The following is a 14,613-nucleotide window of genomic DNA, read 5'->3' on the forward strand; positions in this document are numbered from 1 at the left end:
CTACGTGTTTGTTTTTGGAGGAGTTTGAGGTTATTTTAGCCTGCCATATTGCTAGCTCTCATCAAATATTTTTTTAGAGGTTTATTATTATTATTTTTTAAAACTCTTCCAGTAGAGAAAAATTTTATTTTAATTAATAACAACAAAAAGTGACCTTTTCAAACATGAAATAGTTTAACCCTATTAAACAAGAAAGGATGCCTTCTCCATTTACTGATTTCATTTCAATCATTTGAATTATAAAAGCAATATATATGCTCATTGAAATAATTTGCATAACACAGAAGTATTAAAAAAATTAATAAGCCTTTTCTTTCTCTTCTACCAAATAGAACACTGTTTACAATCTGATACATATCCTTCTAAGAGAGGAGAGGAGGCATCTGAAAAATGCAAAGGGAAGGGCCTACAGAAATGATCCACTCAGCCAGTTATAAATTGACCACACCCTATAGATCTCTAAATGGCCTTTTGGAAACTCTTGTCACACCTGCAAGATAAAAGACCTGTAGATAGATGAGACCAGTGTTCTGGGAATTCCTTTGTTATAACTTTCACTAGGAACTTGAAAGTGCATAGATAGACCTGTTCTTCAAGAAGTTTTTTGGGTCTCCTTGTCATTCCTCAACCTGTAGATTCTGGAGTGAGTGACTGCTTTTCATTTGCCACATCGTACCCATCTGTTTTCTTGAGATTATTCTTTTTTAAAAGTTGTGAGGGAAGAACTTGGTGCTGGTGATAAATTGGGCAGGTGTGGGGGTGGTGGTGGGATCAGAAGGTGTCAAACAGCCATAATATGAGAGAAAATAAAGCATTTTTAGGCAATTCAGGGTTAAGTGTGTTCAAGAATAAAGTCAGGGCAAGTCATCAGTATACTAGAGTGTAGGATGAAATGAAGTAGCCAGAGCAGAGAAGAGAGAGCTGCGTCAGTCAGAGAGTCCTGGGAAGGGGTTGGGGGTGGGTGCAGTCAGGAACTAACTCGTTGGAGAAGGAAATGGTCCGGCAGGGTCAGGCTGCCGCAAAAGTGCTTTCTAAAGTGCTATAAACCATTATGTGAATCTATAGAAAAGTGTTATGTGAAGGCATAGTAATGAACTATGGCATTCATTCTTTAATTTCATTTCCAAACCAAATCTCTGCTTGATGTTTCATTATTTATTATTGCTGAATAAGAAATATTAAAATATCTTCCAAAGCCATTGTCATGAATATAAGATCTTGTCTAAAATCTCTGCTTCAGCGAACTTTTAAATATTAAAAATAAGTTCCTTTGAATTAGTTACTATATACATGGCTCTTCATATAATTCACACCTTATAAACAGTATTTAAATTGAAGTAAAGTTCATTTTTATGACTATTTTGACCTATCAGTAAATTATTTTCATATTTTTTATACATTTGAGTATGTTTAGCACAATTTTTCATCTATGCTTTCTTAAAGATTTTTAAAATTATTTCTATTATTTGCTTTTGTAATTCACCTAAAACTCAGACTCAATTTAATGAATTCTATAAATCATTGGCCTAGTAGAGAAGGTTCTCGTGTTTACTGTAATTAAGTTGGGTTGCTTGTAGTTTATGGTCAGCAGCAGTTATCTCAGTTTTTGTAATGTTTTGCAACAGCCATCTGGAATAGAGCATTTTGCAGAGATCATTGGTTTTTGGCCAGGTCTCAGCTCTGCCGTCAGTAGGGTCATGGTCACTCTGCAATGTTCATTTGTGAGTTTTTCATTTAATATCATTCTGCCCCTCTTTAATATGTGTATGGGTAGGTGTGTCTGTGTGTGAGAGAGAAAGTAAGAGACAGAGAGTCTGTGTGAGTGGTGCATATTTTTTTATTTCCATGATTCTCTACTTAGTAGCAGCATATCTAGAATAGTCAAACAATTTGTTAAGAAAATTTGATTCTGGTGTATTTGAAGAGCCTGCAAAGTTAAGATATCCCTTATTATTAGAAAATTAATCATTTATCATTATGTAATCAGCAAATAGAGAACTTAGTTATAAAATTTCAGGGTTTGTAATATATGGGCTGTCAGGTAGAGTTCAAAACAGAAGCAGTTATCTCACTGCATATGTACTGAATAGGAATTTCTGTAGAGGTGAGATGCATGTATGTATGTGTAGGTGTGTTTAAATGTATATATGTATATCCACAAATATATTTCCTATTTGGCATGATTCTTCGTTTTATATATCCTTATGCAAAATGCATTACAAAGTGGTATTCTTTAAGAATAAAGAATAATAACAGGATCTTTATTCAGCCCTTTACAGAAAATTTACCAACCTCGAATCTCAACTATACTGAAAGACGGAAGCTCACTTTATTTTCCCAGTGAATAAATTTTTCAGTGAATTTTTATGGTTGTCAACTATCTCTGCATTATTATACTAGGAGATAATAATCCCTTGAGAATCTATTAGACTGCCCAAACGAATCTGAATGGAAAGATATTGGTTCAAATATATTATTGTGACCTTAATGCATAGATTATGACATGACACAACACACAGGTACCCAAGAGCCAGCATTGTCATTGAGTAGAAGGAACATTGGCCTGGGAACTCTAGTGCTGTTTTTGTCAGTAACTACTCATATTAGCTCCTAAGCAAATTTTATCATCTTTTATCACTTTCTTCACTCTAAAATACATTTTAGAGTGCATTTAAGTAGGTCTGTAATGTCTCTAACTGTTGTAATGTTTCCACAGGGTGTTACCTACTGTGGAGAGAGTTCAGCAAGCAGTCTTACTATGGCCAATGTGCCTTGGCATGAAGAAGTGGTACGCTTTGTCTGTGAATTGGTGGACCTGATCCCTGACTATGAAATTGCTTGTGAACATGAACATTCCAATTGCCTCCTGATAGCTCACAAAAAGGTAAGAAAAGTATCTCAAATAAGCATTGTTCTCCCACCCTTATCTTCTCGTTTCTTCTTTTTTCACTTAGTTTCTGCTCACTTAATCATGAATCAGCAAATTCCTGCTTATTTGCTAGCTTTCCTAAAACGAACATTAAGAAAATTCTAAATTCTGTCTGTTGGGCTCTTTTCCAAGTAAAATTAACTCTCTTTTCCGTGTAAAATTAACTTTGTTTTTAGTCCTCTTTAGGCACTTGAAGTTCTTTCTGATTTGCGATTGGTGTATGCTAAAAAACAAAAGGAAAACACCCTTGTAATAACCTCTGGTCCTTTACTGAAATAACAAGGGAAAGCTAAAATAGTAAACCACCTCCCTATGATTGTGAGTGTCTCTGTCAGAAGAAATATTAAGATAATTATCAAATTTTAGATCACTTCGAATCTTGGCCTCTGGAGAAATTTTTCTGAGGCTTTGGTTCATGACTCTATTTCCATTTTTCCCCCTTAGTGCTTTTATTAGGCAGAAGTATGTGAATCTAGTGTATTTCTTAAGTAAATAATACTTAGCAAAGGAAAAATTCAGTTCTTGGGAGAGGCAGGCCCATTAAAGTCAGAAGGAAAACTCTCATCAGGAGGCCAGTGATAGAGTAGCTATTATAATGGTATGTCCTTAGGAAAGTATTTACAGAAATAATGTAGCATCTGGATTTCATTCAGAACATTACAAAGTGAGGTACATGATGTGTAGATGGCTTTACAATTGTTGAGGCTAGATGATGGATACGTAGGGGTTCATACTACTCTGCCTAGTTTTCTGTTCAACTTCCACATTAAAAAAAAAAAATGCGTTTTTAAAAAGTGGAAATGGATGAACCTTAAAAACATTCTAGGTGAAAAAAGCCAGACACAAAAGGCCACATATTGTATGATTCCATTTATATGAAATGCCTACCATAGATAAATTCATAGAGATAGGAAATAGATTGGTGGTTGCCAGGGGTTGAGTGAAGAGTACATAGGGAAGTTACTGCTAATAGCTATGAGATTTCTTTTTGGGATGATGAAAATATTCTGGAATTATATGATGGTGTTGGTTGCACAACTCTGACTATATTAAAAACGAGTGAACTGTATACTTTAAAAGGCTGAATTTTATGATATGTGAATTATATCACAGCAAAGGTAGATTAATACCAAAAAGGTAGTAAAGATCAAGGGTGGGCTACCTCTTTTGTAAATGCTTTTTATACAAGTTAAGTCAGGTTTAACTTGCACATGAAAGGTTCACATTTTCCTTCCTCAAAACCAAAATGACTTCCTAAACAGCTTCTTGGGTTAATGACATTTAACAATGTGAAAATCCCTCAATTAAAATTTCTTATGCTCTAATCTCAAAAAAAGTATGAAGTAAAGGCCTTCATACTTTGATTGTAGTTAGATTGTATATAGCTGACCTATGGTCTGTCAGACTTAAATATTTAGAGAGAAGATGTCCTCAGAGCATCAAGGAATAAAGAAATAAAGGCAACCTGGTATTTGAAATGTTAATTAAAGTATGTACAAATATAACTAACTAAAGTAATTTTTTACTTCTCAATTGGAGTAGACATATACAATATTATGTTAGTTTCAGGTACACAACATACTGATTAAATATTTATATAACTTATAAAGTTGTCACCCAGATTAGTTTAGTACCCATCTGACACCATACATAGTTATCACAATATTATTGACTGTATTTACTATGCTGTACATTACATCCCCATGACTGTTTTTATAGCTGGCAATTTGTACATCTTAATCCCTTCCACTTTTTTCACCTGTTCCCCCCATTCCATTCTCATCTGGAAACCGTTGAGATGTTCTTTGTATCTGTGAGTTTGCTTCTGTTTTGTTTGTTTATTTTGGTTTTTAGATTCTGCATATAAGTGAAATTATATGGTATCTGTCTTTCTCTGTTCGACTTATTTCACTTAGCATAATACCCTCTAGGTCCATCCGTGTTACTGCAAATGACAAGATTTCATTCATTGGCTGAGTAATATTGCATTGTATATATTTTATCCATTCATCTATCAATGGACACCTAGGTTACTTCCATTTTGGCTATTGTAAATAATGCTGCAATGGACATAGGGGTGCATATGTCTTTTCTAATTAGTATTTTGGATTTTTTCTAATACCCAGAAGTGAAATTGCTGGGTCATGTTGTAGTTCTGGTTTTAATTTTTTGAGGAACCTCCATACTATTTTCTGTAGTGGCTGTACCAATTTAGAATCTTACCAACAATCTTACCAACCAAAAAGGTTCCCTTTTCTCCACATGCCTGCCAGCACTTATTGTTTAGTGATTTATTGGTAATAGCCATTCTGCCATATCTCATTATGGTTTTAATTTGCATTTCCCTGATGGTTAGTGATATTGAGCATATTTTCATATGACTGTATGGCTATGTGTATGTCCCCTTTGGAGAAGTGTCTATTCAGGTCCTCTGTGCATTTTTTAATTGGATTGCTTTTAGTTTAAGGTTTTTTTGTTTGTTTGTTTGTTTGTTTTGGTGTTAAATTGTATGAATTTCTTATATATTTTGGGTATTAACCTTTAACAGATGTGTCACTGGCAATAGACTTCTCCCATTCAGTAGGTTGTCTTCATTTTGTTGATGGTTTCCTACATCATGCAACATCTCTTTAGTTTGATGTAGTTTCATTGGTTCGTTTTTTCTTTTGTTTTCCTTTCCCAAAGAGACATATCTAAAAAAATATTACTAAGAGCAGCATCAAAGAGTTCACTATCGTAAACTGTAGGTGTTTTATTGTTTCAGGTCTTACATTTAAGTCTTAAATCCATTTCAAGTTTTTTTCTTGTAAATTGTGTAAGAAAGTGATCCAGTTTCATTGTTTTGCATGTCTGTCTAGTTTTCCCACCATCTTTCTTGAAGAGACTGTCTTTAACTCATTGTATATTCTAAACTTCTTTATAATAGATTAATTGACCATATAGGTGTGAGTTTATTTCTGGGTTCTCTCTTCTGTTAACAATGTTAAAATCTATGTGTCTTTTTTTGTGCCAATACCATATACCCTTTTGATCACTATAGCCTTTAGTATAGTTTGATATCAAGTAGCCTGATACCTGCAACTTTGTTCTTCTTTCTCAAGATTGCTATAGCCACTTGGGGTTTTTTGTGGTACCATATAGTTTTAGGATTATTTGTTTCTAGTTCTGTGGAGAATGCCATTGATACTTTGATAGAGATTGCATTGAATCTGTAGATTGCTTTGGGTAGTATGGACATTTTAATGATGTTCATTCTTCCTATTCATGAGCATAGTATATTTTTCCATTTATTTGTATCTTCTTCAGTTTCTTTCTTCAACATCTTATAGTTTTCCAATTGCAAGTCTTTTACCTTTTGGTTAAATTTATTCATGGGCACTTTTTTGATGCCGTTGTAAATGGGATTGTTTCCTTAATTTCTCTTTCTGCTAGTACATTTTTGGTGGAAAAATGAAATCTGTTTCTGAATATTAATTTTGTACCTCCTACTAGTTTTCTGGTAGATTATTTATTGTTTTCTATATATAGCATCATGTCTTCTGAAAATAATGACAGTTTTACTTCTTCCTTACCAATTTGGATGCATTTTATTTCTTTTTCTTATTTAATTGTTGTTAGGACTTTTGATCCAATGTTGAGTGAAAGTGGTAGAAGTGGATATACTTGTCTTGTTCCTAATCTCAAGGAAAATGCTTTTAGCTTTTCACGGTTGAGTATAGTGTTAGCTATAGGTTTGTCATGTATGGACTTTATTATGTAGAAGTATATTTCCTCTATTCCTACTTTGCTGAGAGTTTTATTTTTGTCATAAATGGATGCTGGATTTTGTCAAATGCTTTTTCTGTATCTATTGCTATGATCATATGATTTTTATTCTTCATTTTGTTTATGTGCTATATCACATTAATTGATTTGCAAGTACAAAGCAAACTTGCATCCCATGAATAAATCCCACTTAATTATGGTGTATGATCTTTTTAATGTATTGCTGAATTTAGTGTGCTAATATTTTGTTGAAGATTTTTGCATCTATGTTCTTCAGGGATATTGGCCAATAATTTTCTGGGTGTTTTTTTTTTTTTTTTTTGTAGTATCATTGTCTGGTTTTGGAATCAGGGTAATGCTGGCCTCATAAAAATGAGCCATCCCTGCTCTTCAGTTTTTTGGAATAGTTTGAGAAAGATAGGTGTTAATTCTTTGAAAATTTGGTAAAATTCATCTATAGCCATCTGGTCCAGGACTTTTGTTTATAGGGAGATTTTTCGATCACTGATTCAATTTTGTTAGTAGTTATCGGTCTGTCAGATTTTTTTCTTCTTGGTTTGGTCTTGGAGATCATATGTTTGTAGGAATTTATCCATTTCTTCCAGGTTGTCCAATGTGTTGGCATATGATTGTTCATATTATTTTCTTATAATCCTTTGTATTTCACTGGTGTCACTTGTCACTTCTCTTTTATTTATGATTTTATTATTTGGATGCTTTTTCTTGATGAGTCTGGCTAAAAGTTTGCTAATTTTATATTTTCAAAGGACTAGCTCTTGGTTTTATTGATCTTTTGTATGTTTTTTAGACTATTTCTACTCTGATATTTATTATTGCCTCCGTTCTACTTACTTTGAGCTTTGTTTATTCTTCTTTTTCTAGTTCTTTGGTTGTAAGATTAGGCTATTTGTTTGAGATTTTTCTTGTTTTCTGAGGTTGGCCTGTATTGCTATGAGTTTCCCTCCTAAGACTGCTTTAGCTGCATCCCGTAGTTTTGGTGCCATTGTGTTTTCGTTATCATTTGTCTCAGTGTATCTTTTGACTTCTTCCTTGATGTCCTTGTTAACTCATTTATTGTTTAGTAGCATGTTATTGAGTGTCTATGTGTTTGTCTGTTTGTTTGTTTTTTTTAGTTTTCTTTTTGTAATTGTTTGCTGGTTTTATACCATTGCGATCAAAGAAGATGCTTGATATGATTTCAATGTTCTTAAATTTATTGAGACTTGTTAGTGGCCTAATGTGTGGTCTATCCTGTAAAATGTTCTATATGCTTGTGAAAAGAACATATATTCTGCTTTGGGGTGAAATGTTCTAAAAATATCGATTAAATCCATCTGCTCTAGTATGTCATTTAAGGCCATTGTTTTCTTGTTGATATTCTGTCTAGATGATCTATCCATTGATGTCAGTGAGATGTTAAAATCCCCTACTATTCCTATTACTTACTATTGCCAGTCTCTCTCTTTATGTGGGTCAGTATTTGTTTTACATATATAGGTGCCCATACCTGGGTGCATAAATGTTTAAAACGTTTATATTGTCTTACTGGATTTGTCCCTTCATCATTATGAAATGACCTTGTTTGTCTCTTGTTATAGCCTTTGTTTTAAAGTCTATTTTGTCTGGTGTAAGTATCGATACCACAGCTTCTTTGTTGTTGTTTCCATCTGCCTGAAATACCTTTTTTCATCTCTTTACTTTCAGACTGTGTGTGTCTTTTGGTCTGAAGTGGGTCTCTTGTAGGCAACATATGTATGGTTGTTGTCTTATTATCTATTTAGCCACCCTCTGTGTTTTGATTTAATTCATTTACATTTAAAGTAATTATTGATGAGTATGTAGTTATTGCCATTATATTATTCATATTTTTGATTCTTCTTCTTCTCTATCTCCACTCCCTCCTTCCCTCCCTGCTCTTCCTCTTCCCCCTCTCTCTCCCTTTCCTTATCATCTTCCTTCTCTTCCTCCTCCACCACCACCTTCTTGTCCCTTTAACATTTCTTGTAATACTGGTTTAGTAGTGGTGAACTCCTTTAGCTCTTTCTTGTCTGGGAAGATCTTTATCTGTCCTTAGAGTCTAAATGATAGCCTTGCTGGGTAGAATAATCTTGGATTTTAAGTCCTTTTTGTCACTTGGAATATTTCATGCCAATCCTCATAAGTACCTGCTTTTTCATGATGCTTTTAAGATTCTCTTTGTCTTTAACCTTTGGTATTTTAATTATGATGTGTTTTGGTGTGGGTGTCTTTGAGTTTATCTTCTTTGTGACTCTGCATTTCTTGGATTTGTATGTGTATTTTCTTTGCCAGTTCAGGGAAGATTTTCATCATTACTTTAAATAGGTGTCCAGTCTCTTACACTCTCTCTTCTCCTTCTGGTACTCCTATGATGTGAACGTTGGTACGCTTGATGCTATCCCAGAGGTCCCTTAAACTGTCCTTATTAAAAAAAATTTTTTTTTCAATTTGCTGTTCTGATCGGGTATTCTCCGCTAACTTCTGTTCTAGATCACTGATCAATCCTGCTTCATCTAATCTACTATTGATTCTTTCTAATATATTCTTCATTTCAGTTATTGTATTCTTCATTTCTGACTGGTTCTTTTTTATGGTTTCTATTGCCATTTTTGTTTCCTATGTCTTTGTTAAAGCTTTCACTGAGTTCCTCCACTCTTCCCCTAAGTTAATTGAATATCCTTATAACCAGTGTTTTGAACTCTGCATCTAGTAGATTTTATGTCTTTTAATTTTCTTTTTTTTGGAACTTTATCTTGTTCTCTCATATGTGCCATGTTTCTTTGTCTCCTCATTTGACTACCTCCTTTTGTTTGTTGCTATGTATTAGGTAGCCCTGCTACATCTCTTGGTCTTGGCAACGTGGCCTTATATAGTATGTGTCCTGTGAGGCTCAGGGGTGCAGTCTCCCTGGTCATTTGAGCCAGGTGCTCCAGTGATGTCCCTTGTGTGGGTTTTGTGTTCCCTCCTGTTATATTTGAGCCTTGATTGCTGTTTTGATGTCATTGTGGAGGTCGACCCTCCAACCTACTGCCTGTGAGGAATGACCTTGATTATTGCGGATGAGCTGTTCAGCAAGGGCTGAGCTCCACGGAGTGGGATTTGCTTTAGCGGGGCCCTGGTGCCTGCCCAGTTGACCTTTTGGGTATGTCATCTATGGTTCTGATTGGGTGGTGCTCTGGTATGGTCTCAAGCTGGCCACCGGGTGTGTTGGTTCTGACTCCCTTTGGGAGGGGCTCCAGTGCATACCAAGTTCAGCCATTTTCTGTGCCCTGGCTGGTAATAGCTAGAAAGTGATCTGCAGATGGTTTCCGCCTTTGTTGAGCTTGGAAGTGCCTGGGAGAGGCTAAGCTGGGAACCAAGGCCAGCTGCCACTAGTACAGGGCCTGGGACTGCTTAGCAAAAGGTATGGGGCATATGGAGGCCAGATGCTGCTTTCTTGGAGTTTCTGAACTTTTGAGAGATTTTAGGAAAGTCTGCAGCATGAACTGAGGCCAGCCGTTTTTGTAGAACTGCAGCTGAAAGAGGTTCCACTAATCTTGATTTGGGTGGGACAGCATCTCAGGGAATCACCAAAGTAGGGTGAACCATGTTACGCAATTTAGTGGAGCATTCAGATTGGTGCCCATGTGTGCCTGCTGGCTGGGTGAACGGAGGGCTCAAAAAACAGTGGCACCTACTAGCACTTCTGTCTGGAAAGATCTGCCCCTTCAGCCCTTACCCTGAAGCCAGGCTATTCAGTTCCTCCCGATATGTCCCTGGCACTTTTCAAGCTGTTGCCTCAGTGCTGGAGCTCAGAACAAGTGAGTTAGTGCATGGTTTCTTTCAGATCTGCAGAGCCTAGATCTCCAGCAGCCCTCCACTCAGACATTCAGTCATAATTCCCACTGGTTTTCACACCCAGAAGTTATGCAGACTTCTCTTTCTGACACAGGAGCCCTGAATTAGGGAGCCTGGTGGGGGGCTGGGACTCCTTGCTACTCAGGGGGACCTCCACAGCCAAGATATTCCTCTCGTTTCTTAAACACTATACCGTGGCTGTGGGACCTGCCAGTTCTGCATCTTTGCCTCTGCTACTAGTATTGTTATCCTTATATCCTTAGTTATGGGGATTCTGTTCAGCTAGTCTTCAGGCATTTCTCCATGATGGTTGTAATTTTGACGTAGTCATAGGACGAAGTAAATTGCTATTTTCTTAAGTAAATCTTAATTAAAGCCAATAAACTGAATTTTATTTTCTAGCTTTTTATTCATTATTACCTATTTAGGTAAGATAATGCCTTTAAACAATTATTTGATTGAAGAGGCAGTGCTCTGAAAATAATCCTGACAATGATGATAAAGTTCTCTCTTCCTCCATTAAGTCTGTTATTCACCCCATAGCCAAAGAAATCTCCATAGAATGTAGATCTCTGCTGCTTAGATGCCTTGGATGACCTCCCATTGCTTTTAACATGAAAATCAAAATCCTTAATGTGGTCCTCAGGGCCCTACATGATCAGCCTCTATCTATCTCTTCAATTTCTAAAACAGCTTTCCCCTCTCTTTTTGAACTTCTTTCATTTTTTCAGATATAGTAGGTCTTATATTTCCTCCAATTAAGTGGGAATTATAAACTCTTCCATATTTTTTTAGTGATCGCAGTAGCAATTACTCCATGAGTCCTTGACTAACCAAAGTCTAATGGTAAAGCACACTTTTACCCTCTGGCTGTGCACAGCAAAACTTTAGAACACAAACTCCATTTTGCCCACTCCAACTCACACGATGTTATTGTTGTATGTATAAGGGCAATATTGTTATTGCTATATGTAGTCAGTATTCATTTAGATTTATGTGCATTTTTAACAGTATTTTGCTCCACATTCCTTTCTATATTTTTAAAAATTTATTTATTTTAATTAGTTTCAAGAATACAATACATCGGTTAGACATCTATATAGTTCATAAAACAATCCCCCCAATTGCTCCCTTCCTCCTCTGACCCTCCACCTAGCCAATGTATTAATGCTAACTGCATTCCTTATCCCCGTAACCCTCCATCAGCTACTAATTTGTACTTCTTTAACCCTTCACCCTAAATCCCCCATCTCCTCTATCACCAAATTGTCCACTATATTTGTGAGTCTGTTTGTGATTAGTTTGTTCTTTTTATTCCTTAGATTCCGCATATAAGTGAAATCATGCAGTGTGTATCTTGCTCTCTGTGACTTAAATACCTTCTAGATCCATCAAAGCACTATCTTTTTCCATCCCTTTTCCTTTAGTCTCTGTGTGTCTTTTAATCTGAAATGAGTCTCTTGTAGGCAGCATATGTAGGCGTCTTTTTTTCTTATCCATTCAGTCACTCTATCTTTTGTTTGGAGCACTTAATTCTTTTCCATTTGAGGTACTTCTTGGTAGGAATGTAGTTATTACCATTCTTTATTCCTGTTTTTGATACATGTTGTTTTCTTCTTAAAGAAGTCCCTCCAACATTTGCTGTAATACTGGCTTGGTGATGATAAATTCCTTTAGCTTATTTTTGTCTGGGAAACTATTTATCTGTCCTTCGACTCTAAATGATAGCTTTGCTGGATAAAGTATTCTTGATTGTAGATTGTGGGTCTTCATCCTGTCGAATATTTTCTTACCAAGCCCTTCTTTCCTGCATAGTTTCTTTTGAGACAGGTAACTATCTGCTTTTCTCTTGCTGCTTTTAATATTCTTTCTTTGTATTTTAACCTTTAACATTTTAATTATGATGTGTCTTGGCATGGGCCTCTTTGGATCCCTAGTTTTTGGAGTTCTCTGAGCTTCCTGGGGTTTTATGTCCATTTCCTTCACCAGGTTAGGGAAGTTTTCCATCATTATTTCTTCAAACAGCTGTTCAACATCTTGATTTTCTTCAGTTACACCTATCAGATGAATATTTAGACCCTTAATAGTGTCCCATATGCTCCTTAAATTATTTTTATAGTCTTGGCATCTTATCTCTTGCCATTCTGATTGTGTGTCCTTGGCTTTACTGTCCTCTAAGTAGGTCGTTTGATCTTTTTCTTTATTCACTTTATTTATTCCTTTGTTTATTTCACTTAATATACTTCTCATCTCAGATAATGTGTTCTTCATTTCTGACTGGTTCCCTCTTATAATTTCCATTTCCATTTTTATGTTTTTTTAATCTCTTTGTTGAAGTTCTCACTGAATTTATCTACACTTCCCACAAGTTCATTAAGTGTCTTTATAACCAGTGTTTTGAAATCTTGCATCTGTTAGATTACTTGACTCCATTATTTTTGGATCTCTGTTCTGTTCTCTTGTATGGTTTCTGCTTCTTTGTCTTCCCATTTGGCTGCATTTCCTTGTCAGTTTCTATGGACTAAGCAAAGCTCCTAAGTGTCCTGGTCTTATTAGTGTGGATTTGTGAAGTAATTGTCCAGTGGCACAGTCCTGAGAGAGATTCAGCTGCAGGCCAAATTTAGCCCCAGCCTGTGTCCTGCTTTGGGTCCACCTGTTAAGATTCAGCAAGCAATCCACAGATGCTGTGCTTATAGTTACCTCAAAAGGCCACACCAGAAACCAAGGCCAGCTGCCTCCAGTGTGAGTCTAGGTGTGCTCAGCAAGGAGCACCTGACGTGCTGAAGAAATACCTGAATGTGGCTTGGTGGGGCCGCTGAGTTGGGGGAGGCAGAACTTCAGGGAATCTTATGGGCGGAGCGACCTCTGTTATCCAGTTTGATGAAATCTCAGCTATGGCAGTTCTGTGGCTGCACATTGGCAGGGGCGGGTCGGGGGAGGAGGCTAAACAGGGAATAGTGGATACTACCAGTACTTCAGACAAAGGGATTCTCGCTCAGGCCCTCACTCTGACAATATCTCCCTGTAAGTTCCTGGTGCCACCTGTGCACAGCCAAATCGGCACTGGTGCTCAGAGCAAACAGATTTGTCATCGCAAAACTCAGTTCATGGACGTGGCCCCTTTAAGAGGTGTCTGCCTCTGCCGCAGCCTCCGTCTCACTCAGCTGCTAGAGACCTGGCAGCCCCACGTCCTCGCCCCATCCTACCTTCTGCCATTTCAGGGTGATTTCCTGGACTTCTCCCTAGTTATATGGCTTGTTCATCCCAGGTGATTTTTCCTTGCTGCTGCTCTTTGTTTCCGTCACAACTTTGATTTGGTCGCCAGAGGGATGAACAGCTTCTATCATCTACGCCATTTTTTTCTCCTCCTTTTTATATTTTTGACCCTGTGTCTGGGATTTTTTTCTCTTTGCTCAAAAAACACCTTTTAAAATTTCCTTTAAGGGGGTCTGCTAATGGCAAACTCGGTTTTTGTTTATCTGAAAATGTATATTTTGGCTGGATATAAAATTCTAGATTGACATTTATTTCAACACCATAAAGATATTTCCCTGTCTTTTAAATTCCTATGATAAAACGTCAGCTTTGGTTTTTTCAAGGTAATCTGCCATTAATCCCCCTTTGGCTTTTTTTCCTCCCCCTTTGGTTTCATGCTCTGATGTGTCTGGTGGACTTCTTTTGTTGTTGTTGTTGTTGTTGTTTTGTTTTTAATTCTTTGGGCTTCATAACTTTGTCAATTGATACTTCTCATCAATTCTTAAAATTTTTCTCTTCTTTCATTGCATTAAATATTTCTTTTTCCCCATTATCTCTTTTCTGCTGAACTCTAGTTAAACATGTTAAACTTAACTGTATTTTTTGTCTTGCCTTGTTTGTAATTTTTATTATCTCTTCATACTTTATTTTGAACAATTTCTTTTGACTTGTATTCCCTATTCACTAATTTTTGCTTCGGCTCTGTCTGATATGCTATTAAATTCAACCATCAATTTCTTATTTTTGGATGTTTTGTTTTTTTTTGAAATATGATATGTCACTTTTTGTCATTTCCAGTTCCCTGCTGA

At 36.3% G+C, this 14,613-nt stretch overlaps 1 protein-coding gene across 2 annotated transcripts in view; it reads left to right on the forward strand.

The window, feature by feature from the left end:
* LOC102896817 (S-adenosyl-L-methionine-dependent tRNA 4-demethylwyosine synthase) overlaps positions 1-14,613 on the forward strand; it is a 193,414-nt gene that overhangs the window by 151,427 nt on the left and 27,374 nt on the right. For both annotated transcript variants that reach the window (XM_015594634.2, XM_015594635.2), the window contains exon 15: positions 2,717-2,884. In XM_015594634.2, coding sequence (XP_015450120.1) covers positions 2,717-2,884 — 168 coding nt within the window. The remainder of the gene's footprint in view (positions 1-2,716; positions 2,885-14,613) is intronic.

This window comes from Pteropus alecto, unplaced genomic scaffold (assembly GCF_000325575.1).
Source record: "Pteropus alecto unplaced genomic scaffold, ASM32557v1 scaffold68, whole genome shotgun sequence".
NCBI classification, from domain to species: domain Eukaryota; kingdom Metazoa; phylum Chordata; class Mammalia; order Chiroptera; family Pteropodidae; genus Pteropus; species Pteropus alecto.